Consider the following 24,540-nt stretch of genomic DNA (forward strand, 5'->3'; position numbering starts at 1 on the left):
TTATATTTATGATGGTTGCAATGTCCTGCAATCACATGATCCCCTTTTGCAACCTTCCAACAAGCAACGTCAATGGGGAAGCCAGATTCATTTAACAACTGTGTTATTAACTTAACAACTGCAGTGATTCACTTAACAACTGTGGCAAGAAAGATCGTAAAATGGAGCAAAATTCACTTGACGACTGTCTCGCTTAGCACCAGAAATTGTGGGCTCAATTGTGTTCATAAATTGAGTTCTACCTCTACTAATCAGGCAGTGGTTTTCCCTCTGATAATTGGATTCAAAGAATATTGACCTTTTTAAATGTTGGTGTTGAAAACTCTTGAGAATGCCATGGAAAGCCAAGAAAACAAATGGATCATAAAACAAATCCATCCAGAGCTCTCATTTGATGTATAAATGATCAAGCTCAAATTATAGTATTATACAAAGATCTAGCTGTCAAGAGAAGGCTCTAATCCTGGGAAATCTGAAAGGAAAGGAAAGAAGAGAATGATCAACAGCAAGTGGATGGCCTCAGTTAAGCTCTGAAAAACTTGGCCAGGTTGAGGACATACCATCCTGAAAAGGTCAAACGATGTGGTTGCTAAGAGTTGACAAATAATTGATTTTCAATAAGGTATCTCCAGAAAGAAAGAAATACAACATGACATATATCAAAACTTCCCTTGGATTGACATTATATTAGATATTGATGGATATTTTTGAAGCAGAGTAGAACATTATTTCTGCAGTTAATTGTATTCAGAATGTTTTAATATTTGAGGGCCTTTTAATATTATGTGCTATATTCTTCTGTTATACTTTATGTACCGTGGACCAGATAATGTATAAATAGAAATATCACTTCAAATCTTCATTGATTTGAAATTTCATTGATTGTGGGATGTACGTCTTGCCAGATGCATAGCAATTCATATGAACTGGTTGGTTTAACCTGAGGAGCTAAGTGAATGGGGGACGGGGAATTAACAAATACAGAGTTGTTGCCACAGAAAAAGGCTTGCGTGTGTATGTGTGTTTGAAGACTAGAATTTGAAAGCAATTTCCAGGATGCGTACATAAATATTTATTTATTTGGTTTATATTATTTGATCTATATTCCAAAGCAGCTATTCAATAGAGAAATAAAGATTTCAGGGTACCTGGAAATGGTGATACATGTATCAAAATTAGGAAGGATTTAGCTTGCTTTTATTTTTAAGAGAAATGTTTATTTGTATTTCCTTAGCCACTTTCCACCATCCACTTTTAAAAAGGGATCTCTTCCAGCATCCAGCCTTCCTTGTGTCACTGAAAGTGATGAAAGCCTGTTTGACAGTTCTGGAGATACGAATCTCAGTTTAGAAGAAAACTCTCAGGTTAAGTTTTTATTATTTATTTATTTAGTATTTATATATTTATCCATCCATCCATCCAATTTCTATAGCTGCCCAATTCAATCAAGTGATCTGAGTGGCTTACAATTCTAAAATTTTAAAACAATAAAAACACCCACAAAATAAATAACTATAAACAGTAGTCGTGATGATTAATCAACTAATAGTAAAAGCCAACTTGTGGGGCCCTTAACACATTTAGAGCCTCAGGCCTGGATACATTGCCAAATTTTTAAAGCTTTGCAAAAGGCCAAGAAGGGTCTAATCGCCAAGTGGAGAATATTCCATAGGGCAGGGGTTAAAAAGCCTGTCTTCTAGTTTCCACCAGTTGACACTGAGTGATGGGATCTGCAGCATGCCCAATCTGTTGGATGAGTAGAAGCTCTTGGGAAATGACAGTTTTTCCTAGTCTCAAGCCACGAACTGCATCTTGAATTGTACTCAGAAACACATTGGCAGCCATTGCACCTCACGGAGTAGCAGTATTACGTGTGTCATACCAGCACAATTTATTTATTACCCATGCAGCCATAAAGGTAAAGGTAAAGGTTCCCCCGCACATGCTTGCTAGTCGTTTCCAACTCTAGGGGCCAGTGCTCCTCTCCGTTTCAAAGCCGAAGAGCCAGCGCTTGTCCGAGGACGTCTCCGTGGTCATGTGGCTGGCATGACTAGACGCCAAAGGCACACGGAATGCTGTTAGCTTCCCACCGTAGTGGTCCCTATTTTTCTACTTGCATTTTTACGTGCTTTCGAACTGCTAGGTTGGCAGAAGCTGGGACAAGTAACAGGCGCTCACTCTGCTATGTGGCACTCGGGATTCGACCCGCCAAACTGCCAACCATCTGATCGACAAGCTCAGCGTCCTAACCCACTGAGCCACCGCATCCCCTCATGCAGCTATATTTTGCACCAATTGAAAATCCCAAATTTTCCAGAGGCAGCTCCATATAGAACACTATGTATATTTATTTATATATTAATATAAGTAGACATTAAGGGACGCGGTGGCTCAGTGGGTTAGGACGCTGAGCTTGTTGATCAGATGGGCGGCAGTTTGGCGGGTCAAATCCTGAGTGCCGCGTAACAGAGTGAGCGCCTGTTACTTGTCCCAGCTTCTGCCAACCTAGCAGTTCGAAAGCACGTAAAAATGCAAGTAGAAAAATAGGGACCACTACGGTGGGAAGGTAACAGCGTTCCGTGCGCCTTTGGTGTCTAGTCATGCCGGCCACATGACCACGGAGACGTCCTCGGACAAGCGCTGGCTCTTCGGCTTTGAAACGGAGATGAGCACCGGCCCCTAGAGTCAGAAACGACTAGCACGCATGTGCGGGGGAACCTTTACCTTTTATAAGTAGACATTATGTTTATTTTACATATCTTTATACATTTATATTTAGCTAAAGTCTAATGCAAGGAAATATCCAGATGAGTCATGCCAACCCCCACAGAGTGGAAGGATCTACTTAAGATAGTTTACCCCAATGCCTCATTGATCCAGATCAATTCTCATGAGTCACTGGGGATTTCCCTTACAATCTGGAGTCAATTCCTCTGAATACGTAGACAAACTTTACAACAGAGCAGTGACCAGGTATTGGTTTTTAAATCCTTGCTTGCTTTTTGACTTATCAAGGATTTTCAAGGAATGAAACAATTGAAGAGACATATAGAGCAATGGGAGAGAAAGACCTAAAGTAAATTTCACAAAACACAAAGAGACCTCATGCTTGAGTCTACCACCATGGCAATACAGGCAGCAAGCAATCTATTTTTCTGTTCTTACTGCAACAGCTGACCTATTGGCCCTATTCAGGTTGAGCTCCTCCCTTATAAAGAATGTGGGGCAAGAAGATCTCATCTGAGGCTACTTGTGCAACATTTGACTAACATTTCACTAATACAGTTGTTCAGTTATAATCTAGTCTACATTCCACATGGGCAGAGTGTAAAAAGATAACTGAGCTAAAGTCCTAAGAGATTATCTGGGAATAATTTTGATTAGGTAAGTTATGAGAATGTGGATATATAAAACTGTACGGCAATATTAGCTCCACCCCTTGTAAAGTGTATCCTTACCCCATCTGACTCTTTTAGGAAGCTGACTGGGCATGATCAACTGGATTGGAGAGCGGGTCAATGTCTCACAAAGGGAAGGAGTAATGTTGGTTGTCCTGAAAATAACATTTTAAGTAACAGTCAAAGAAATTTATTCCTTGTGAAAAAAAACTTTTATGGTTCCAGTCTATTTTGGACCATTTTCACTAAGTTTTTAACTTTCCACTTTTAGGAAATATTGTTGAGAAAGTGGTGAGATTACAGTTAGAAGAAATAGCTTCCCTGACTAACTTTCAGTATGTTTTAGGCCCTGGATGATTGTTGTAGCTGATAACTTTAATTAAGACTTGACTGGGGACGATTCTTCCTGGTATTTTCTGTCAGTAGCCTTTATTACCATTAAATAATTATCACATTTTTATGGGCTCCTTATAAAAGTTGAAATTTGGTGTTTTCACTCCTTCTGGAATGGACAGTCCCATTCAATAATTGAATAGAACAACAGAGTTGGAAGGGACCTTGCAGGTCAGACATGTCAAACTCGCGATGTCACGTGACCTTGCGCAATGTATCGGGACGGTTTTGCCATTGCCGGCAATGGGGTGGGCGCGACTTCTGGATGATGTGTCTGCCCTATGGGCCGGCAGTTTGACATCCCTGTTGTAGGTCATCTAGTCCAACCCCCCTGCCCAAGTAGGAGTCTCTACACCAGACATGTCAAACGTGCAACGTCACGTGATGTCGCGCAATGTATTGGGATGGTTTTGCCATTGTTGGCAATGGGGTGGGTGCGGCTTCTGGATGACATGCCCGGCCCGTGGGCCGGCAGTTTGACACCCCTGCTCTACACTATTTCTGACAAATGGCAGTCCAGTCTCTTCTTGAAAGCCTCCAGTGATGAAGCACCAACAATATCTGAAGTCAGTCTGTTCCATTGGTTAATTGTTCTCACTGTCAGGAAATTTCTCCTTATTTCCAGGTTGAATATCTCCTTGATCGGTTTCCATCTTTTATTCCTTGTCTGGCCTTCAGGTGCTTTGGAAAATAGGTTGACTCCCTCCTTTCTGTGACAGCCCCTCAGATATTGGAACACTGCTATCATGTCTCCCCTGGTCCTTCTCTTCACTGGACTAGCCATGCCCAGTTCCTGTAACCGTTCTTCATATATTTTAGTCTCCAGTCCCCTAATCATCTTTGTTGCTTTCCTCTGCATTCTCTCCAAAGTCTCAACATCTTTTTTATAATGTAGAGACCCAAATTGATTGCAGCATTCTAGGCGTGGTCTTACTAAGGCTTTATAGAGTGGTATTAGTACCTCATGTGATCTTGAATCCCTCTTTTAATGCAATTTAGGAATGCACTGGCTTTTTTGGCTGCTACCGCACACTGTTGGCCCATATTTAATTGATTGTCCACTAGGGCTCCAAGATCCCTCTCACAGTTGCTGCTATTAAGCCTGGTTTCACCCAATCTGTATGCGTTCTTTTGATTTTTCTTGCCTAAGTGTAAGACTTTACTTTTCTCTATGTTGAATTTCATTTTGTTAGATAGGGCCCACTGTCAAGTTCCCTCTGGATCTTGAGCCTATTGTCCAGGTTGTTGGCTATTCCTGCCAGTTGAGTGTCATCTGCAAATTTGACAAGTTCCCCTTCTATTCCCTCATCTAGGTCATTTGTGAAGATGTTGAAGAGTACTGGGCCTACAACAGAATCTTGTGGTACCCCACTGCTTACTTCCATCCATAGTACCATTAAGGACTACTCTTGGATTGCAGTTTGTCAGCCAGTTAAAAATCCATCTGATGGTGATACTGTCTATCTCACTTTTTTTTTAAGCTTTCCAAGAAGTTAGGTTGTGGTCTACTTTGTCGAATGCCTTGGTGAAGTCCAAGTATACCACGTCCACAGCATTCCACTGGGCCACCAATTTAGTCACCTAATCAAAGAACAAGATAACATTGGTTTGGCATGACCTGTTTCTAACAAACCTGTGCTAGCTTCTATTTATTTATTTATTTATTTATTTATTTATTTATTTATTTATTTATTTATTTATTTATTTAAATTTATATACCACCCTATTCCCGTAGGACTTTCTTTGTTTCTAGATGTTCGCAGATCTGTTTTTTTTAATTATCTTTTCCAGTATCTTCCCAGGTATTGATGTTAGGCTGATTGGTCTGTAGTTTCCTGAGTCTGGTTTTTTTTTTCTTTCTTCTTTTTTTGAAGATGGGAACCACATCAGCTCTTTTCCAATCCTCTGGTAGTTCCCTGGTTCCCCCTGGATTTTTGAAAGATATGGTCCAGTGGTTCTGAGATGACATCTGCCAGCTCCTTCAGAACTCTGGGGTGTAGTCCATCAGGTCCTGGTGATTTATGTTCATCGAGATCAGACAGGTGTTCTCTTGCCATTTATTTTTTGCTTGTTTATTTTAGCTTTTATTTCTAAAAGCTAAAGTGGAGGAAAAGGAGAGATCGGTCTGGTGATATATGATGGGACAGGGTTCACCTTTCTATTTCTCATGTTTTTAAACATTCCTGGGAAGCCTCCTGTAAGAAGTAAATTTGCCAATTTGGTCTGAAGTCTCATCAGTATGCATCTCCACTGGGAGGTAGTCTGGAGATCCTATGGAAGTCAGTCTGGTATCTGAAGACTCTGAGAGACTAAATTAAAAGCAGCAAGCCAAAGAACAATCCCTGCAAGATGGAGTTACTGTTTGCTGAAAATACCTACTGTCTCTCAGCTCTAGTTGTGACTGTGGTATTTCCAGAAACATCTTCTTAGTCAGTTCTTAAGTAAAATGCTGAGGAGCCCTCACTTCTATGAGATTAGGATCAGAGACACAAAAAACATTTTTTCTAATTATAGTTTCATCCTGTGTAATAATCTATTCCCCCAGAGATTCAAATGGCACTCTCCTTGATGGCATGTACAAAGATAAAACTGTTTTTTTAAGTGTTTTATTAATTTTCTATTATTACGATTCATTATGCTTAATGAACAACGTGTTGTCTGGGTTGATTTGTTTTGCTTAGTAATACAAGTTAAGTTCTTACTCTCTATCCCATTTCTCCAGCCATTGATAAAATAAGTTCCATGTTTGAAAATATTCTGTGTCTTCTTTTTCTTTGATTCTCAATGTGAGTCTATCCATTTCAGCACAGTCCAGTATTTTCTTGATTATCTCTTCATCCAATAGTGTTTTTTTTCATTTTTCCAGTGCTGAGCAAATATAATCCTTGCTGCTGTTAATACATATACACTTTGTTTATCAATTTTTTCTGGAATTATACCTAATAAAAAAAATCAGGTTTAAAATCTATGTGTTTCCCCTAACATCTTTTCTAACCAAGTATGTATTTTTGTCCAAAATTTGTTTGCTTTAACACATGTGCACCACAGGTGATAATATGTACCAGGATTTTGATTACATTTCCAGCATTTACTAGACATATTTTTAAACATTTTTGCTAATCTGACAGAAGATATTACAGATTATAGATATCCAAACTGTTCTAAAAGAGACTATGTAAAACAATAAGTATCTCTTCAAGCTTCTGATTACAGCATCCAGGTGACTACATTTCTCAAATTGGCAAAACTGAATCTATTTGAACTTTGAAACAGACTTTGAACTTCTTTCCAATGGGATTTGTCTTAGAATACTATAGTAGTTTCAAAGCAGTGATTTGTATAGTTTTACTGTTCATATTGTGCCTCCAAGTACAAAGCTGAATCTAGAGCATACAGAATTTATGTGTAATTTATGTGTAAACACATTGTTGAGATTAAGTCTCAGTTTATTAGCGCATATGAAAGCTCTTACCACTATCAGTTATTGAATTAAAATATTAATAGCTTCTCTAGTTGAAATCTAAATTTGATTTCTTTTTCAGAGGCAAATTCCGAACTTAATTACAACCATTAAAAATGGAGAGTTCAATACAAAATCAGTTTCCATTCAAATATATGCTGCAATCTTGCAGGAAATCTGACAGCTTTGATATATGTTAAAAAGGAGCTTGGCAAGGATTTTTCTTACTACTCTTGTTTTTATATATTGATTTAAATGATTTATTGATAGCTTGAGAAAAGAAAAAGAAGTCATTCTCCTAAATTAGCCAAAATGAGCCTCCTTTATGCAGACAGTGCTGCTTACTGTCACAAACTGTCACAAACTGGAGCTAAATATCCCTGAAGGAGCAGGGATGGCATTATGGCAGAGAGTGGCAGCCAGATGCTCAATTGCCACTCAACAAAATCTCTCTGGAGAAAGGAGACATGTACTCTGGAACCTCATTTCTTAATCACATTTTTTTAAAATTGCTTTTAAACTGTTAACCTTTGGAATAACAAGCTTTTATCACATTCACTGGGCAAGTCTCTTTCTCCTTAGCAAAATAATTTTCAAGTACAAGTTAAAGAATCCAGAATTTTTTTTTTGAAATAAACAGCAAAAGGTCCAGATGGATTTGAAAGAAGAAAATTATTGTAAGAATCCTTCCCATAGGAAATTACTATCCTTTGGATTCCTTAAGGCAGAGGTCCCCAACCCCTGGCCCGTGGACCAGTACCGGGCTGTGGCATGCCAGCAACTGGGCCGCACAAACAAGCAAAGCCCCATCCACAAGATGCAGGCAGCACACAAAACCACACACCCTCCGGTCTGCGGAAAAACCTCTCTCCACGGAACCGGTCCCTGGTGTCCAAAAGGTTGGGGACCTCTGTCTTAAAGAAAAAAATATGATAGGATGGGACTTTAAGAGTTAGATACTAGAGCAGTGGGTTATAGTTATAGCAGTTATAGCAGATGAAGTGGTTTTACTGGACAAGACTGACATTGCTTTGAATGTGGACTTAGAAATGATGAACTACAAAAATAATATGAAAAAAGTGATATACTGCATATACAAATTAAACCAATTGATGTGTTAATAATTAAAAAAGCTTACAAATAACAAACCACAAGAGTACTTTGGATAACTTTCCTATACTGGATTTATAAAAGAGATCTATACAAAAGAGATCTGTTAGGGTTTTGAAGGGTTTTCCGAGAAGGGACAAAAAAGTAAAGAAATCTAGCTCCTGGGTATTATTAATGTGATTAAAAAACAAGATTGTTAAAAGTATAGGGGAGGAATATAAATTTGGTTTATTTGATCAAGGTTAAAGTAGATAAGTAGTCATCTCTGATAAACTTTCATGGACTTTTGTTGACCAGGAAAGAATGATGAGTCTGTAAGATTTTTCTTTATAGTTAGGAGATGAGATATCGGGAGATAAGAGCATTTGTTGTATTTTAAAAGAAGGTGATAAGTTACTAAAATTGTTTATGCTTGTTGTAATGAAGAGGAAGTTATGTCTTTACATACTTTCTTTTTTCTTTTTTATTTCTTTTGTATTTTCTGCAATTTCTAATTTTTTTACTCATGTTTTTAATTTGTATTAGTGCTTTATCTTTTAACTGTAATTTCTAACAAAACTATTATAAAAAATCAAAGTGGTTTATGATAAGACCAGTACAAAATGCAAAAGAATTATTTTAATTTATTAATGTTTTTTAGTTCATTAGAACTTTTTCTTATGAAAGTTGTCTCAATCAAAACAATAAGAAAGGATTAGGAAAATCCCAAAATTAGACTATATATAAGCGTACAGTTCAAAATCAGTATTGAGATGGAATTTGAGGACAGAATCATTACTAGTTGTTGGTATCAAATTAAGTGACTAAGTTCTCTGATGGTAGACAAGGAAGAATGTCAGTGTATCCCAAAGTCCTGGTGTTCCCATTTAATAGTATCACAAATATAGAGAAAACTGTGGATGACAAGATGAAACCAATTGTGTATTGTATAAAGAAGGTTGTGAGTGATCATTTCTTATTTCCTATATATTCAGTTTTCAAAATATTGCCAATTCAAAATTTCAAATTACAAATAATGGTATAATATAAACATGCTAGGAGAAGTCTACTTATCTTTTGACTTGACAAGGACAGCATACCAATAATCATATACAAAAATCTATCGAGATTTGATAGTGCTCTGGGTTGGGTTTTTTTTTTGCAAATCCATATGAAGTTGCTTTTACTAGATTGTATTAAATTGATCAAGTTATACAAATGATTCAACTTTTCTTACATATAATAAAAGTATTTAGAATGCTTCATCATTATGAGAATCTTATCTAATTAATGAGTTGATTCTCACACTGATAATGAGGCTAGGAGTTCTGTAAACAATATTAAGAATAGCTCACTGAAATTTTTGTGTGATCAGATTAACCCTTTCCTTAATAAATCTTATTCAGCAAAAATCATAAATAAATGTTTCTTTAATGTTAGCGAGTTCTGGCATTAACAAAAGAGAGAACCAGAAATAATTGAATTGGAACATGCCTATGGAGATTCTCAATTATTTAGGACAGGGATGTCAAACTCAATTTCATTGAGGGCCGCATCAGCATTGCGGTTGCCCTCAAGGGGCCGGGTGGGTATGGCCAGGGTGGGCGTGGCCTACTGGGCAGGCGTGGCTAGAGTGCATATGGCCTACTGGGTGGGCATGGCCAGCTCTACATTGTTCGCATCAAGGGTGCCTATGGGGGCCTGGGCAGGAGTGGGACAGATCTGAGGGTCTCTGGCAGAAGGAGGGTCTCTGGGCCAGGGCCAAGGCAGTGGGGGCCATTCCCTCACTGTTTCCAGGATGGCTTTGTGGGCCACATGAAACCACTTCGCGGGCCGGATCCGGCCCCTGGGCCTTGTGTTTGACATGTCTGATTTAGGACATGGTTGTCCCAAAGGTGCTTTTTCAAAAGGCAACTGGACTTTCTTTTTCTTTTTTTCCTTGAAAACATTTTGCTTCTCATCCAATAAATTTCAAGCAGAACTGAAGCAGTTTCTTGGATGAGAAGTGAAACGTATTCAAGGGAAAAACTAAGAAATTCCAGTTGCCTTTTGAAAAAGCACCTTTGCATTGGAGATACTCACAGGTAAATATCTTGTAACTTCTTGAATAATGTCACATGGTTATTTGTATTGCTATAATAAAGTTACTTTAAATATGTGTTTCTACTCTACAGGAATCCGGTGTAGTTCCACAACACATTGTTGAAGGATCCACTAAAGGTAAGCTCGCTGTGTTGTAATATAGTCTCTTAGTTTAAAAATGAAAAAAACCACATAATTTTACATCCATTTTATTTACCTTAGTCTCATCTAAATAATTAAAATGGGAAAAACCAAAATTATTGCAACAATTGCACAGAAAAACAGTATAAAAATATATTAAATGCCGCTGATGAAAAAGGATCCATTTGATGAAACTCATTATTATCCATTTATCAGCAAACTGGGATCTTTGGAACAAATTTAAGCAAGCATGAGAAGAGAAGAGAAGATGTAAAATATGCTCTATTGTATGATTGGAAGTCCTGTAGCAGAATGTTAGATGTCAGCTGCTGATATTAAAAGCAGACTACCAAAAGGTTCAAAGAACATATTTGAGGACAGAATTGCAGTTTCCTGCTGTTGTATAAAGTTTTTCTTAAGTATCACAATGTAACCATTGGCAAATTCTGCATTCCCAATTTTACCTCTGCAGTGCGCTCACAAGGTGACATTAAGAAAACCAATCTGTTTCAGACTGCCGTAGGGCTGATATGCAATTAGATCACACTTGTGAAGTTTTTGACCACTATTTAGATGTTAATAATCATTAATAATGATTATTACTAGTATTATTAAAAACAAAATTCATAAGCAGCCTTTGAACACAGGAGTCTACAGAAGGAGAGCAAGAAGAACAAATGGTTCACATTGCTGCCCTATTGTCCCTTTGGCACCTTCATGGCTAATTACGAACTATTATGACTACAGGAGACTAAATGAGAAAGCTCCTTGAGTTTGAAAATTCACCACTGGATTAGTATATCTACAGACCATTGTTTGGTGCTTTTTGAAATTAACTCAATACTTAGACATTTCCTTCTGCTTTTTTCTTCCATTTCCTGTGCAATATTTTTTTAAAAATGCAAGGCGTACTTTAACAGATGGAATATATTAAACATTAATTATTAATAACAACCATTAAAATTTAGCTATTCCAGTAGATCTTGGGGGTGAATATGGTGCGCTCTTGTCCCCTCCTGCAAGAGTATCTTTTATAACAAGAGATTGGACAACCATTTTTCTGAAATGGTATAGGGCAGACATGTCAAACTTGTGACGTCATGTGATGTCGCGTGACATATCGCAGCTTTCCCCCCATTGCTGGCAATGGGGTGGGTGCAGTTTCATCATGATGCATCCAGCCCACAGGTCAGTAGTTTGACACCCCTAGTATAGGGTTTCCTGCCTGAGCTGAAGGACCTCCAAAATCCCTTCCAACTCTATTATTCTATCCTATCCTATCCTATCCTATCCTATCCTATCCTATCCTATCCTATCTTATCCTATCCTATCCTATCCTTTTCTATTCTATTGTTTCCTTGCATGTGGAATGGATGTTGTTGTAAATTGATCTCTTGTTTAATTTCAGTTTCAATTGTTTTAATCATGCTTGCATATGTTAGACCTATAAGCTGTTCAGATTGGAGCAGTAGCCAAATAAAGTGAAGTGGAATTCACAAACAAATGAAAGCAAGCATGTGAAAGCAGAAATTCCATAAGTACCAAACCATTTCACTTGATGTCCAGAGTTCTATGCTACATAAAAATTGCAATGAAAAAATACCATATTATAGGAAAGAAAGGATAAGTTAGACACAACCATACGGACTACTAAATTTCAAATATAATTTCAATACAATGATTTTTATATAATAGTTTCTTACTATTCTGTTATTTAGATATCTTAGAGGAGTGCTGTCCTGGGTATTCTACCCAAAACTGAGAAAAGTCCATTACCCAGTCACAACAGGGATATTTAAATAAAGACTTTCTGGTTAAAAAAAAAGTAAAGAAAAAAAGAATTTCTAATGAAGGAAAAAGTTTCTTATAAACAAGAAAAAAAGTGAACATTCTATCAATATTATTTATAGTGTTGGATATTAATGTTTCACCTGGGGGATGCCAAGGAAAAGACCGAATATTGTAATTCAAAACAGATTTTTGTTTCTCTGGGGCAAAGGTCTGCAACCCGCGGCTCCGGAGCCACATGCGGCTCTTTCAGCCGTCTCCTGTGGCTCCCAGTCCTCTGCCATGTGCAGTCCAAAAAAAAAGTGGGACTAAAAAAGTTCAACCAATTCAAATATGCAGGGTATATTTGCCTTGGCTCCACTCAAACCCTGTTCTACGCATGTACGCGCATGTGCACACATTTTTTGTGGCTCCCAGTTTTTCCTTTTGTGAGGGAACCGGTTCTGAGTGGCTCTTTCACTGTTTCAGGTTGCTGACCCCTGCTCTGGGGTGAAGCAAGTGTACCTACATCTTCTCTGTTTTTTTAAATTTTCAGCCTTATTTAGACTCCAGTTCTGCTTATCTAGAATTTTGATACTCTGGAAATAGGAGAGATGGTAACTTTATCATTTACATAATTTGCAATAATAGGAAAAATAAATATTGGATTCAGTGATTGACAAATCTGCACTTAAGTCACTTGAGATTTAATCACTATTACTTGGCCCAATCCCTGTATAATTTGGAGAAATCATGAATGTAGAGATATTTTAACATTTGTTCCATGACATGGTTTCAGCTAACTGTAACTCATTTTTTTTCTTTTAAGCAATTATGTGATAGTTTTTAGTGAGGTACAATAACTAGAATTCCTGATTGACTGATTATAGTCAAAAAATTAATAAATTCAGTCCATATACATCAATCACAACAATCACAATGAGCTTCATCTCATTCAAGTAGTAGTGTACAAATACTTCTTCCTTATACTTTACACAAAAAACACTTCTACCTTTAGTATGGATAACTAGTATGGATAATATAAAAGCTTAGTGTTTCTGTAAATTCCACCACTTTCTGAATTAAAACAACAACATAGTAGACATTTAAATCAAATGTTAAAGAAGCATAGCTTAAAAACTTGCACTAACTGCTATGGAATTTGGCATATTTTGTTCGTGCTTGAAACTCTGGAATTCTTGAAAATGTAATTTTATTCTGTCAAAAGATAGAAATACATCTGTCTCATATTAGGCTGTTCATATTTTCAGATGAACATTTTTTAGTCAGCTTGTACCACTTGAGTTTTGAATTTGTACTCTGAATTGGATTATATATAGCTCAACTCAACAGATATACTGAAAGTTCATTTATGTTATTTTACTTTATTAAGACATTAGAAGCTTCAAGAGCTGCCCTATGTGTATTTTCTAGTTCATCAGCAAACCATCATCTTTTCTTTTTCAGAAACATAGGCTTAATCTGAGGAAAAATTTCTATATCTCTTTCTTATTCATATAGGTGAATCTACAGAAAAAGTAAGTAGTGAAGTAGCTCAGATACCAGAATCAGCAGACGCTGCTTTCAACAATCAATTAGTCAAATCTCTTGAAGAAATTGAACTTGAAAAGAACATTATTTCCAAAGAAATATGGATGGACTATGAAGATTTCTGTATTTGCTTTCAGTAAGAAGCAGTGTTTTTTTTAGTTGTAACCCTATATTTCTGAAAACATAATGTGTTCTTGTATTGAAAACATTGTCTTGAATATAACAAATAAGTTGCTTTTATACCCCAGACAAGAAGGCAAGCAGTTGCCAAGGTTACCTGTACAATCATTGGAGTCTTTTTTGAAAGACATCATGATAATGATACAGAAATTATTTTTTGTGTCAAGATCCCTCATTTCTATGATTCTCTATTCTCCAGAATTTTACCAATTGATTTTAATTGAGAACCAGAACTACAGAATTCACTGCTGCATAAGACTATATGTACAGACTTACATATAAAGACTGTAAATAATTTCTGTCAATAATATTTTTCAGTTTGGGCTCTACAAAATACTGGGAATGAATTTCTATTACTATCGTTCTGTCTTCTTTAATATTGAAAAGTTAAGAATATTTTTTAATTCAGTAAAGTGTGACATTGCATGAGAGATTTTTATATAACTTATGCTAAAATAATCACATTCATTTTTCTTAGGAATTTATATGTTTTCCACAAACCAAATACCTATGCCTATAACTATCAGAAGTCAGATTTTAGGGTAAGTTTATTGACAATACGATGTATTTATATCTCAGTATGTTTCAGTTTGCATTGATGAAACATATTTATCAAACTTTATTATACAGAATAGAATATTTCAAGTTCATGTCAAGGGTTGAGACTTTTTTTTTAAAAAAGAACCAATTACAAAATAATTATCTAAAATAAGAAAACAGTTGGTAATTGCAGAACTTAGACATTGGGGCTTAAGCTCAATTCTAGCAAGATTGAGTAGTTTTAGTTTCAAGGACTTGGTGGTACAGTGATTTACCATCTTTAATTCTTGAGTAGCACTGGCCAGGTAGAACTGGTAATTTAAGGATCCTCAGACTCTCAGCTCCTGCTCAATTCACAGATGGTAATGAATGGCCAAAAGAGCCTTTGCATAATTCCAAGTTGTGCACCCATTGCCTTTGATCAGGAGACTCTTTTCACAGTCATTGGTGTCCCAGTCACTTTCCACTATGACAATGCCTATCTATATGTGCAGAGTGGAGACCACAGATGGTCCACAAAGCCACTGTGCAAGTAGTTATACATGCTTCCATCTTCAGCCATGTAATACTACCGCTCCATTGGCTGCTGCTGTTATTGGTGAGCTTCCAGATGTAATTCAAAGTATCAGTTATCTTCTGTAAAGGCCTTCGTGAATCAGTACCTGATTACCTATGGGACTATATTTCTTCCATGATTTCTGCTTGACCAGTAAGATCTAGATGAGTTGGCATGGTCTAGATCCTTGATATAAAGCTCTGTAACTTTATGGGACGTAGAAGAAATCCCTGTTTTGTTGAACACCATACCTGCTGAGAACTGTATGGCCCCAACTCAGTTGGGCTTTCATAAAGCTAGAAAAACCTGGCTCTTTTATATTCTTCGAGGTAGGGTGAAATAAATTGCTCTCGTGGTGGTTGGTGGGAAGTATACTGAGTTAGCTTCCTCTGTACAATAACATATCCTTTCGGTGATTCTGTTTTGATGTTACTTTTGCTGAATATTTCAGTCCTATATTGTAAGCCACTTAGAGCACTTTCTGATTCAGCAGTATTCAAGTTGCAGATAAGCTTACAAGCAAGAGAGAAAGAAATATCAATCGACAGGATATCATGACAAATTGGTGGTTACACAGAATCTGAGTTGATTATTGTACGACATAGATTTTTATCATTTACTGGCAGAACCAATTACTGCCCGAACGAACTTGCTTTTACAATGCTATTTAACCATTCTGCTATCATCAATTGTCACGCACCTACCGGTATATACCGTATAGAGTTCTGAGATAGATTTGAACTTCCTGGATCTTAGGTCCCACCATTCCCCAAATATAATTTTTTTAAAAAAGAAAAGAAATGTCCTCAGCCCTGAAACTGAAGTAACTATTTAATTTCACATTGAATTCAGGGGAGGGAGGGAGGGAGGGAGGGAGGGAGAAGCAAAGCAAAGAAGTAGAAATTGCATTGGGGAAAAGAAGTGCTTCTGCCTCCCCGACTTCGCATGTTCATCCCTCTTACCCTCTGTCCCATAGTACTGCCTTGATGAAACTGGGTTTCGATGTATTTATTTTTCTCTTTATCAGCTGTACATTCATGCTACATTTGATAGCATGTTTGAATACTGCAGCTTTCTTGACATAAAATAGATGACTAATTATTCTAAAGCCCTTATTGTATTTTTAAAAAAATCTAATCAAAATTAGAGATTAGATTTAGTTGTTTTATAACCCATCCCTGTGAAATCGCTGAGACTAAATTACTAGCAAGTTCTGTTAATTAGGCACTGCAAAACTTTTAGGGAATTTTTATGAAGTGTCTAAGCGAAGATAGCAGAGGTCCCACCCAACGAGCCAACACGACATGATTGATTGCTTACTAACTCTTAAGCTGGCATATATTCTGCATGTACCCATATGCACCCATTTAAATGCAAATAGAATTCTTTCTACTTAGCAAAAAGGAAGACAAGTGGAAAGAAAGATAGATGCCCTTCATTTCCCCTGGCCGAGTGGATGAAAAGCAGTTGAGAACTCCAAGGAGTTCTTTCTGGGAGAATCTCAGCTTTTCTAATACCATGTCTCCATCTTTTATAAGTTACAGCATCTATTCTAGTTTGGTGTAGTGGTTAAGGCATTAAGCTGGAAACCGGGAGACCAGGATTGTCAGTCCTGCCTTGGGCGCAAAGATAACTGGGTGTTCTTGGGCACTCTCTTTCGGAAGCAATGGTAAATTACTTGTGAAAAACTTTCCCAAGAAAACTGCAGGGACTTATCCAGGCAGTCTCCAAGAAGCAGACACAATTGGACAGAGGAAAAAATATTCAGAAACAGTAGAAGGATCAAGAGAGGGAATAGAATATAACATAAATATATTGTATATGTAAAAAAATAAAGATGTAGATGCTGCAAGTATGCATTTCATATAATGGATCTGGTCAAAATATGGAGGCATTTGTTATATCTGTGTGTTCCATATGATTGCAAATAGTTACCATGTCATTGACTCATTGGGGTAATGGTAAATACTGTATATCATTACTTTCAGCCCATATAGTAGCACCAGTGCCTACTTATAATTTCCATTAATTATGATTCTATTATATAGTCTTGCTTCTTTATTGTAAACATAATAGAGTTTTAGATTGGTAACATATAATCTAGAGATAAGTAATTTTACAAATACTATTTCTTCACTTCTTCAATTAGAAATTAGCCTCTGTAGCCTCATTTTAACTTGCAGCTATATCCATCGAAATGAATTTACCAAAAGTCATCATAATTATGCTATTGTCTTTTTTCACTTTGAAAATTTTCAGTGCATTTTAAACATTGTGATTAACTTCCAAATTTATAAATATAGAACATTATTCTTTGAACCAATCTTCCTGATGTTATTCTCTCTTAATATCCAATTAAATAATACTTTAGGAAGTTATATATAAAACCCTTCATGCAAAAGAGTGTAGACTTTTTGTCAGTTGGTTAAAACAGCACCAATAGTTATGGGAAAACAACATTCATGACTGATAAAACAAGTTGACACTTTTGGTTCTGTATCCAATACCATACATTGAAATATAACAGAAATGCTATCAAGTATTAGTTGCTACATTAGATGATGGAATTTAAACCGAATGATCTTTTCTCTTTGCAGATGGTAGATGATCGAGTTTTGTATTATATGTGCGTGGACAGCTTGAAGCCCACTGATATTCTAGTTAGCTTTTCTGGATTAGTACATTGGGGAGAAACTGGAGGTAAGATTAATACAAAGCACAAGAGTAAGATTAATATTGTTCTCTTGGATTTTTTTCTAAGAGATATTGAGAAATAGAAGTAAACCAGCTAAATCAAATAGTATTCACTCTGTATGCATTTTCCTCATATTTAGCGTTCTGTGAAAATTACCATGTAATTAGATTTAGGTCAAGAATATTTAATTGAAATACACATGTATCTACTGTAAAGTCCATTTTTATTATTGTAGCATGCTCATTATACAAATGAAGCGTGGGTAATAACATAAAACTACCAACAATAAAATATCAGTAAAATCAATAAGGCCAAGAGAAGAGGTAAAGAGAAATAATCCCTACTACTGTACTATGACTTGCTTGTAATTTTTCAGAAATGCCCAGTGAAACAGGCCTATTAATAGTGATTTATTCAGACTCATATATATCTGTACAACTGCCATTCAATACACTTTGCGAAGAAGGACATTTCACGTTAAGAGTTCCAAAGACCCTCAAATTATATTAATGCATGAAGGGAATTGCACCTTGATGTTGACAGAAGACAATCCATTGCAAGTGTCTGTATGCTAATATGCAATAGTCTACCATGTTTTGTAACTGAGAATTCAAACTATGACAACTCAACTCTGTAAGGGCAACCACTATTAAAATGTGGCCAACTTCATACTGTCCATCCTTTTCACAATCATGTTTGATTGATTGATTGATTGATTGATTGATTGATGTAACTGTCCGCCTCATAGATATAATTCTAGATGGTTTACGATAAAGTAGACAAAATAAAGAATAAAAATACATAGCAGCCCAGCATCGTATAAACAACCATCAACAAAGCCAAGAGACAGGCCACATCATATATCTGGGGCCCCAGGTGTGGATAGAAGACTAAGTTTTGAGGGCCTTATGTAGAGCCAACAGGATTGGGGCTAGACTAGTCTCATATGCAATCATAAAGGTAACTTCCAATACCTTGAATTATCCTCTGCAGCACATTGGAAATCAATGCAGCTCATGAAGCACTGGTATCACATGTGCCCAGTAACGGACGCCATTGGATGCCCACACACTACCGTACATTTCTCCAAATCTTGTCACGTGTAGTAGTTTTCATACTCCTTCTAATCACAATGTGTGCCCCCTAAAATTGAACTTCTACTTGTTAATTATTGTTTTAAAGGAGCAGTTGGACTTTATTAGTCTAAAATTGACTGACTATTTTTAGTCTCTGGTACTTTTAGTAACTCTCTCTAGATTAATTGGAAGGTGTTTATCTTTCTTCCGTGTCCTTATTTTTTTTCCCTTCTGTTAAATCTTGTCTGATTTTTTTGCAGGCAAGATTTTTTAGAAATATTTGTCATTGTCTCCTTATAAGGGCTAAGAGATAGTGACTGGCCCAAGGCCAGCCAGATGGCTTTGTGCCTAAGGCAGAATTAGAACTCACAGTCACTCAGTTTTTAGCCTGATGCTTTAACCACTACATCAAATTCTTATATTACTAATAGGAAAAAAATCCTGCACCTTTGGTATCATAAAAATATCCTTACCCTTCATCTTCTTATCTAAATATATCATTCTCTTTCACCCTAACATTAATCTTATTTCTGCAATGCATGTCCTAATTTATCCTTTCTTGAGCAAACAAGACTATTAACTACCTTCACTTATTTGCCTTCTGCTCATTTATTAAGCAAAATGGTTGAAATTACCTTTATCTTCTTAATATTTAATATTATAGGTATTTTTAGATTATTAAAACATTAAAGCAAGTTACTCCTTCAAATCTGATCCATCAGTGATCAGATTTCTTTTATTTTTTTAATGTTTATTTCAGCTTTTAAAAACAAGTAGATAAAAACTAAGACAAATCAATAGACAGTAAGCAGAGAAAAAGAAAAATCAAGAAAAAAACCAAAAACTATAAGAAAAAAAGTTTAGAAAAAGAAAAAAAAGAGAAAACCATAAAAGAGCAGCTTCTGATATTCTTCACAGCAGTTATAAGTACAAATATATTTTAACCCCACTCTCTATTGTTACATAATATTGTTCTTCTTTATATCTATCTTTCAAAGCCATAAGTCTCAAGTTCTTTTTTTTCATTTTATGAAAAACATCCATAAGAGACTTCCAGTCAGCAATAAATATAGATAATGTCTTATCTAATTATCCATTTCAGCAAAATCTTTATCAACCATTCCTCCATAGGGGGGTGGTAGTGAATCTTTCCATCTCTGCATACAATAATGTTACTGCTGTGATCATTTATTGGAATAATTTTCCATGGCTTTTTTTCTAGCTGCTTGTCCATTATAAAAAGAAGAGTTCTGGCTTTACTGATCAGATTTGTTTTAAATTTGGTCTGATACCATCACATCTAAATCACATCACATCTAGATTCAAGGTGCTGGTGATGACCTATAAAGCCCTTAATGGCTTGGGTCCGGGTTATCTGAAGCTCCCTTCGTCCAGTGCGCTCCCACAGGGAGGGTCTCCTCAGGGTGCCGCCGCTTAAAGATTGCTGGCGGGTAGCACCCAGGGGTAGGGCCTTCTCAGTGGGTGCGCCTGCCCTGTGGAACCAGCTGCCTGCGGAGCTTAGGACTGCCCCCAACCTCCGTTCATTCCGCCGGGACCTGAAGACCTGGCTCTTCGAGCTCTCTGGCCCAGGCTGAGAATTTTTTAATTTTAATTTTAACTGGGTTTTAATTTTCTCAGGGTTTTATTTAATCTTTTTTAATTTGTTTTAACATTTGTATTGACTTTCTTTTAAATGCCCTGTAAACCGCCCTGAGTCCTTCGGGAAAGGGCAGTATATAAATCTAAATAAATAAATAAATAAATAAATTTACTTGTGAAACCTTGACACTTGTCCCCAGTATCTGAATGCCTTCAACCTAGAAGACCCATTATTTGGTAGCCAAACTTTTCTAAATATTTCAGCCATGCCCATACAGCAACACAGAAGTATCTTCCTATTACCTTCTTAAAGTTCCTTCATCTAAACGAGTAAGTTTTTTTTACACCTGCAATAAATTCCAACAGTTTTTAGTTATGCCCTTTGTATTCTTTAGCCTTAAAAACCAAAGTTTTCAGATTTTCAAATCACAGCTCAGAGGAGTCTAGTGTTACCATAAGCATCTGTACATATTATCCCTCTGCATTCAGTCCAAACTAGTTGTTCTTGATTCCTGTTCATTTTAATTCATAGCCAAGTATAAGAATCCCTTTTTGATGTCCAGGTTCTGTTCTGATTCAAGAAGAGTCCATTGTTCTTATACAGACATGAATGTTTGTAAAACGTTTTGCAGTACCAAACGGTTTGTGCCTATTCCAGAATCCCAGACATATAATATTGAAAGCCACTGGTTTTACTGTTCGCTTGGCCCTCTAGGTGAAACAGAAAGCATTTCGAAGAAAACTGCACTGGCTTTCAGTTTCTTTGGAGAAATTTAAAGTTGGCACACAAGAATCCATGACTAAATTCTCCTGTGTCACAATATGCAGAACAATCATTAAATATGTATCAGTATGCAGAATAACTAAGTAGTGTATGAATATAAGCAGCAATTGCAGCAGGCAGGCAAATTACCATGCAGTCTATGAGCGCTTCAGAAAGTGAAACGATTAATTCATTTAGTTCTTGCTGCAAGAAAATACCTATTCATCATAGCAGAAATGTATCACATCATTTTCCTTTTCTTTGGTGTAATATCCACCTCTTCCCTAAAATATCATTTTCTGTGAATAAAAAGGAGCTGTCAACTTGGCAATGGGAAGCTGTTATCATATTCTTCAAGGCTTCATCTGCAAACTTTTCTATCTGGAGAATTGGATTCTTTGTGTTAGCAAACTTTGCTCTAGGGAAGAAACTTGATCCCCATGGAAATATAACTAGTGGCATCATGTGTACATCTGCAAGTTCCATCTGATGGTTTCATGGTTTCCATTCTGCAAACTGCAAACAATATTTAGCTATGTTTTGCGTCTTTTCTCCATAACGGCTTGAATATTTTACTGCTTTCTAATTCCTGTTTCCAAATCAGGTTCACTGACTTTGTCCAAACCAATGAATGTTCTCATGATCGTATTTCCAGCTTCCACGTTTCTCTGGTATATCTTTAGTTCTCTTATTTTTCTACCACATTTAAACCTTACAGCACTTAGAAAATTTAAAAATTAAGATTACTTAATAACATATTTAGCAAAATAATTGGGCTATAAATCAGATGTAAGCAGAAGAATGCACCCAACCAAAGGGGCTCTAATAAAATGGACATATTCAAGAAGTGGCTGTCTGTCATCATCAGAATATTTAGGATTGTTGGAAATTTCAAGATAATTTACCATTTTTGGTGAATTGTAATGTCAAGATAATAACTATCACTGCAATCCCCTATCAATCTATTTAGGAATATACTGTAGTTCTGGACCTAATGCACTCATACAGAAATATGTACATGCACACGTGCACACACACACACACACACACACACACACACACACTTAACAGAACAGAGTTGAAAGGGGCCTTGGAGGTCTTCTAGTCCAGCCCTCAACACAAACAGGAGATCCTATGCCATTCCAGACAAATATAACATCAAGCACAGTAGCAATTTATTCTCAAACAAGCTGTTTCTGGGGTGTAATGGTGGGCTGTATGAAGAAAAACTTTCCAAAGCATACATAGAAGCAAAAGAGCACTTGCAAAAAGTAAATTTGCTTCCATTTAAGTGTCTGTGTCTAAGTTAAAATCTTTAACAGTGACTTCATGGGATTTAATACCTCTGTAGGAATATTTGCATGGAATATTGGCAGTGTAAATACTGCAAGGTCATTTAAGGATTTTCCCCCCCTCATAAAGCAAGTGTCTCTGGGTCATTCAGCTGAAAATGGAACCTTCATTAAACGGGGATGGAAAAGGAGCACAGAAATGTTACTGGCATTTTCATTATTTGAATTACACGGTACCTGTTCAAAGTGAGAAGAAATAGAGGAAAATATGTTTGGCCTGGAATATATAATGCTGGAATATATAATTTCCCGGATATTTTGTGCTGTTTTTCTTTTTGCATTTATAAAAAAAAAGGTATGACTATGTCTTAGTTGTAAATATATGTCCTGTTTTCTACTTTTCTAGCACTTGTACAGAAAGAAAGCCAAGTTGTTCCCATGGGGTTACTCATGGTTGAAAGTTTCTCATGGAAACATTTATCTCCAGGGCAGTTAATCCTGAAGATCCACACATATGCTACTAAAGCTGCCGTAATAAGTCTGCCTGCTGGGTATGTGCTGGTTTCTTTCTATGTCACTCATTAAGGAACAGAAACATTATTCTGAATCCGATCAAAGGTCTCACTGTTCCCATAGTAGCCAGCTAGGTGACTATTGAGAGGGAATCCACATCAAGAATAACCTGAGGGCAATAATATCCTGTTGTTGCTGTTTTCTGCAGATGATATTGGAGGTATAAAATCTCGTAACAGGAAATAATATATTATGTAGGCATCGTATATATGTTGTACACTGGAAGGCATCGATTTGTTATCTCTGTAAACATGATCTTATATTTGTTACACGGAACCACATGCATTTTGTATGTTTATGCCACCATTTGGAAACATGCCATGGGAATTCTTCACTTTCCTTTTCTGTTTTGATCGTAGAAGCTTTGATGGATTATTTAAACAGAAATTGTACAAGAATAACACGCTACCCTTTTTTCGATCACTCTTAAGAGTTTGAAAACCACCGTTTAGTGAGAGAAAGGTCAAGAAGAAACACGGTTTATTAATTTATTTTTTGTCCCCTTTTCTTCATTTCTCTTTTTGTCCCTGTCTTTTTTCAGTCCGAAGTAATGCTGAACCAGAGCAGCACCTCTAGGCAGCTTGTAAAGAGAGTAAGAAAACAGGGAAAAATTGAATCCAGGTTTTTCTAAGGGAATACGCAGAGATGCTAAGAGAAATGTAAATACTGAGAGAAGCTTCATGGTGACTTGCAGAGTTTATGCAATGTTTATCTTCTTGACTGAAGAAGATCCAAAACACACCTGTTCAAATGCAAGTTTATTTTCTCTTTGGAGGAGAAAGTGTATGTAGTTGAGGAAAGATGCATCTGGGAAGATGAAAAGTTCCCAGCAAGAAAATTGACTCTCTCCAGGAGAAGCAGAGAAAGTAAGAGAATGCTAAACCACAGAGGGGGGGGAAAACACTTTGGCAGAGGCAAACACCTGATTCTGGAAGAATGTGGCCAACTCAAGAAGCAAAAATACGAGAGACAGTAGAACTGAGAAATTGGTATCAAGCTTTTCCTTTTAGCTACCTGAGCAAGCAAAGCTTGATAACCACAAAACATGGATACCAGAAAACATGGCAGAAGACCCTTGGGCTTCAGTAGCTTGAAGAAATCCAAAAGCTGTCCTGAGAAAGCAGCAGCATATCATGATTGAGGTGATTCTCTGCTTAGTAGAACTGAGGTGGCTGTGCACAAATTTAATATGATGTGGTGAGTTATGTCCTAAGTGCCCATTTACAGAATATGATAAGAGAGATTACTGAAATTATTTAAGCCTGCCGATAGCTAACCTTCCCTTTTGATCCATATGAGGAGCACAAATGACCTAGCCAGACGAAACATTTTAGAAATCTAGGGACTACAAGACATTAGGAAGTAAGGTGAAGAAACTAGGAACA

The 24,540-nt window shown here is 36.6% G+C and overlaps 1 protein-coding gene across 1 annotated transcript in view; it reads left to right on the top strand.

Moving 5' to 3' along the window:
- ADGB (androglobin) overlaps positions 1–24,540 on the top strand; it is a gene marked incomplete at its 5' end in the record, with an annotated part of 93,777 nt that overhangs the window by 30,863 nt on the left and 38,374 nt on the right. Inside the window, 6 exons of the mRNA XM_083348724.1 lie at positions 1,235–1,364; positions 10,515–10,560; positions 13,852–14,017; positions 14,540–14,603; positions 17,755–17,857; positions 22,989–23,133. Of these exons, the coding sequence (XP_083204850.1) occupies positions 1,235–1,364; positions 10,515–10,560; positions 13,852–14,017; positions 14,540–14,603; positions 17,755–17,857; positions 22,989–23,133 (654 nt within the window). The remainder of the gene's footprint in view (positions 1–1,234; positions 1,365–10,514; positions 10,561–13,851; positions 14,018–14,539; positions 14,604–17,754; positions 17,858–22,988; positions 23,134–24,540) is intronic.

The sequence above is a fragment of the Vipera ursinii genome (genome assembly GCF_947247035.1).
Source record: "Vipera ursinii genome assembly, chromosome: 1".
NCBI lineage: Eukaryota > Metazoa > Chordata > Lepidosauria > Squamata > Viperidae > Vipera > Vipera ursinii.